We start from the raw sequence: 4,059 nt of genomic DNA, 5'->3' as shown, positions 1-4,059 counted from the left end.
AACTTAAGATTGATAGTATAAAACATAATAAAGTAATATATTGTAAATAAGAATATAATATTCTAAATTATTTATAAATATTAAAAATATTAATAATTCTAAATTTTATGTTCTATATATTAATACATCAACTTACATTGTCATATTCATTATCAGAGAAAAAAAACAGAAACATACGTTATCAGATAATTTAAAAATAAAAATAGTTTATATAAAGCTATTTCTGATTTTTATGCTAAAACAATTGGTAAAACAATTTTAATCTTGATTGTTTAGAGATATTATCTTAAAGCAATCTTAGCTATACTAGCTATACTTAGCTATACTAGCTATACTAGCTAATCTGTTTAAATTTATAATACGATCATATAGTTTGAGTAAGTATAACTAAATAAATCTGTACAAATATAAAAAAGGAAGCCATATTATGGTCAGAAAAACTATCTCACGTATGAATTGATTTAATAATGTAAATATAAATAAATTTAATTTAAAAACCCTCGAACATTCATCGACTTTATCAATAAATGCATACATATAGATACAACAAAGTAAAAGTTTTGCATTTTATAATACATGTTTTTTAATGTTTTAGATATTTCTAGAATAGCTGCATGCATGGATTGAATTTCCTGTTCTATAGTCTTTTTCGAAATATTATTATGCCTCTGAAAACAATTATTTCTATTATACGAGTTTTGTGTGTGTGTGTGTGTGTGTGTGTGTGTGGTGTGTGTGTGTGTGTGTGTGTGTGTGTGTGTATACGCGTACATTTATCTATGTATCTATCCACAGATTTCTTCTATATTATACCTTCTATATATTCACTCATCCACACAAAACGCGAAACAAGAATAAGCAATTAGAAATTAATAAATATATACATGTATATACAGGGCGTCTCATAATTCACCCGAACGTAGGCAGGTAGACTAAACGAAAAAGACTGAGTCGAAAAGTTCTATACCATTTTGCAATTTTCACGATAGTTGTAGCAACAAGATATTAATTACTAAAAATTGCCAAATATTGGTTTTGAATAATTTTTTACTCAAATACTTTCAACTTTACAGAAATATTGCAACAGACAAACATCATTTATTTTCTTCTCATAGAACTCATTATTTTCTTCTCATGGAAAAATTTTTTCAGAATTTTTTATCAACTTTTTAGTATTGCATTTTCTTATTTTGATCAACATGTGAAAATACGGTATTAAAAAATTCTGAAAAAATTCTAAAAAAATTCTCATAACTTTATGAGAAGAAAATAAACAATTTTTGTCTCTTACAGTTTTTGAGAAAAAAATTATTGAAAACCAATATTCGGCAATTTTTTATTAGTTGAGTGATTAATCTTGTTAACTATTGCGAAAATTGCAAAAAATTGGTGGACTTTTTGACTCATTGTCAGTCACTACTTGCCCACAAACGTGTCGGATAAATTACGGGAAACAAATTCTGTATATATGTACATGAAGGCAATATACATATATATATATATATTATTTTTGCATGTGGCATCAATAATTTTATGAACATTAAATGTAATAAAATTTACCTCTTCTTTGGCACTTTCATTTACTGGTATTTCTGATTGTTCTTTATTACGCATAACGTCTTCCTTCAAATCACTTGATATAATTTTCTGTATCTAAAATCAATTATTTCGATGAATTATTATCGATAATAATAATTCAGTTTTACTTTATAAGATTATAATGTAATTCTAATATAATATAATCTCTTATTAATATAATTAAATTAAAATACTATATATATGTATGATATATGTATCAATGCATACAGCATTCGATGGAAATAAATAATTTTAACAAGATAGTTTAAAAATAAATATATTTTTTGGATTTCTAAAATATACCTTTTCAAGTCGTTTTTTTCGCCTGAATAACTTAAACTGAATAGTTGTTATTATTAGTTCTTCCTTCATATATATTATGAATTTATTTAAAATCTGAAATAAATTATTTTCATATTCATTATTACTTAATATTTAAATCAAATTTATATATTAATAGGGAGATTATTGTTGAAAGTAAGAGATGTAAAAGAACAAGCAGAGTAAGAATAAATATTATATATGTTAACAAGATCTAATAGGATAATGAAGTTAGTCAAATCTTGAAAAAAGAAATTAATTGGACCAAATTGCCCAATGTTCTGCTCGCATGTCTGTTAGCATATGTTGATATTTTTTCATTGGATATATTAAATATATCCTGTTATAAATAGTTTCTTCATTATTAAAAAGGCTCTATATAATAAGAAGTAAATAGAATATACAATTTACCATGTTTTCTTGCTTTTCAATATTTCCATGATTAAGAATAACAGTTAATGCTGCAAATACATTGACTTCTCTATAGAAAAAAAAATAACAACTGTATGTAACAACCTAAATAGCATAATAGCGTGCAAAGCGCTAAAAAAACACTTATATACTATTTTAGCTTTTTTAACGTCTTGGCGCTGAGTATTACTTGGAAATTATATATATTTTTAATATATATTTATCATACATATGCTATACTATAATATAAAAATTTACAAATTTACAAATATTAAAAATTTACAAATTTACAAATATTATAAATTTTACAAATTTATGATATAATTTTGAAAAAAGATATCATACCTGGGTTTTATTTTTTCGAAATTCTCCAATATATACTCTAATATTTTAATGTTTTTTGCATGCTTTGCGATAATACGAAGGAAAATATTAACACGATCATTAAGTTCTAGTGACATATTATCCGTTATCTTATTTAAATATATTAGAATAATATTAGGATTTTCAGAGCAGGTCAAATATTCTAAAATTTGTTTATTGTGTTCCCTTTTAGATATATCCAGCATTTTCATCCAAATAGAATCGCTTGCTTTTATCAAACCTTTACAGAATGTCCAGTCTTTCCACCATGGTAAAATTCTACAACGAGTAATAAAAATAATAAATAACTAATCTTGTATCAAACTTATTAAGTACATCATATTAGAAAAAAATTTATGATTTAAAAATTATTAGAAATATTTCCTATATATACACATATATATAGGGTAACTCCAGTATATACGCCATATTTATCAAAAATACTTAAATTATTAAGTATTATTTATATGTTTATAGTAAATGAACTATATCAGTAAAATCTTTGGACTGTTTACTACTATGAAAAAAATATTAGAAATCCGAAATATTTATTTTTCATATTAAAAAATAAACTTTTTGAAACCCTTGTATTTTTGCTATATATCCCATAGAGGTGGGATATATAGGGAAAGGAGAATATGTATGACTCATGAAAAATTTACAAATAATTTACTAAATAAGACGTATAATGACACAATAATTTATAAAATGTGTTTACAGTTAAAGTTTTATTAAGGAATAAGAATGGTAAATAGGTATATGAAATAATAAATAATAATTACAATTGTTATAAAAACAATTGTTATAAAAATTGTATATGAAATAATAAATAATAAGATTCCTTATAATAATTATCAATCAGCCTACATATTGCAAGTGTTATGACGCAAGGTACATATTTCATATAATACGTTTATTGCATTTAGTGCACTGAATTCAATCTATGTATTTTATATACTTTGATATATATAATCCCGTTCGTTAAAAATGCCATATCCTAAACAGAGATATACAAGACAACAAAGAATACTAAACAAAGAATACGAAAGCAAAGCATTTGTATTTTGCTATTTTGTATACAACATGCTTTACTATTCCACTACACATATGTATCACGAAATAACCACTAAGTCTTTTACACGCCCTACAGTAATCATTTTATGTAGATTATAATTTATAATAGAGTTACTTATTACAATGATAAAGCGATTCAATTCATAATAATTTCATTAATATTAACAATAAGAAGCTGAAACACAATACTAATATAACATAAAGGTGTAACAGAGTAGTGAGAAAATTATCCTCACTCCTTCTATTTTTTCTAATTTCTGCGGCATAAATCCCAGCGTGGCGTATTTGCCGGAGTTACCTTATATATATATA

At 24.0% G+C, this 4,059-nt stretch overlaps 1 protein-coding gene across 1 annotated transcript in view; it reads right to left on the bottom strand.

Annotated features, from left to right (window-relative positions):
- Positions 1 to 334: 334 nt before the first annotated feature.
- LOC108684767 (aminopeptidase N-like) overlaps positions 335 to 4,059 on the bottom strand; it is a 9,477-nt gene continuing 5,752 nt past the window's right edge. The window contains exons 9-12 of the mRNA XM_018189236.1: positions 2,659 to 2,952; positions 2,311 to 2,380; positions 1,561 to 1,653; positions 335 to 343 (exon numbers count right to left, since the gene is read on the bottom strand). Coding sequence (XP_018044725.1) covers positions 335 to 343; positions 1,561 to 1,653; positions 2,311 to 2,380; positions 2,659 to 2,952 — 466 coding nt within the window. The remainder of the gene's footprint in view (positions 344 to 1,560; positions 1,654 to 2,310; positions 2,381 to 2,658; positions 2,953 to 4,059) is intronic.

The sequence above is a fragment of the Atta colombica genome, unplaced genomic scaffold (assembly GCF_001594045.1).
Source record: "Atta colombica isolate Treedump-2 unplaced genomic scaffold, Acol1.0 scaffold140, whole genome shotgun sequence".
NCBI classification, from domain to species: domain Eukaryota; kingdom Metazoa; phylum Arthropoda; class Insecta; order Hymenoptera; family Formicidae; genus Atta; species Atta colombica.
Note: the sequence above shows the minus strand (reverse complement) of the source record. Positions and strands in the feature narration are given on the sequence as shown.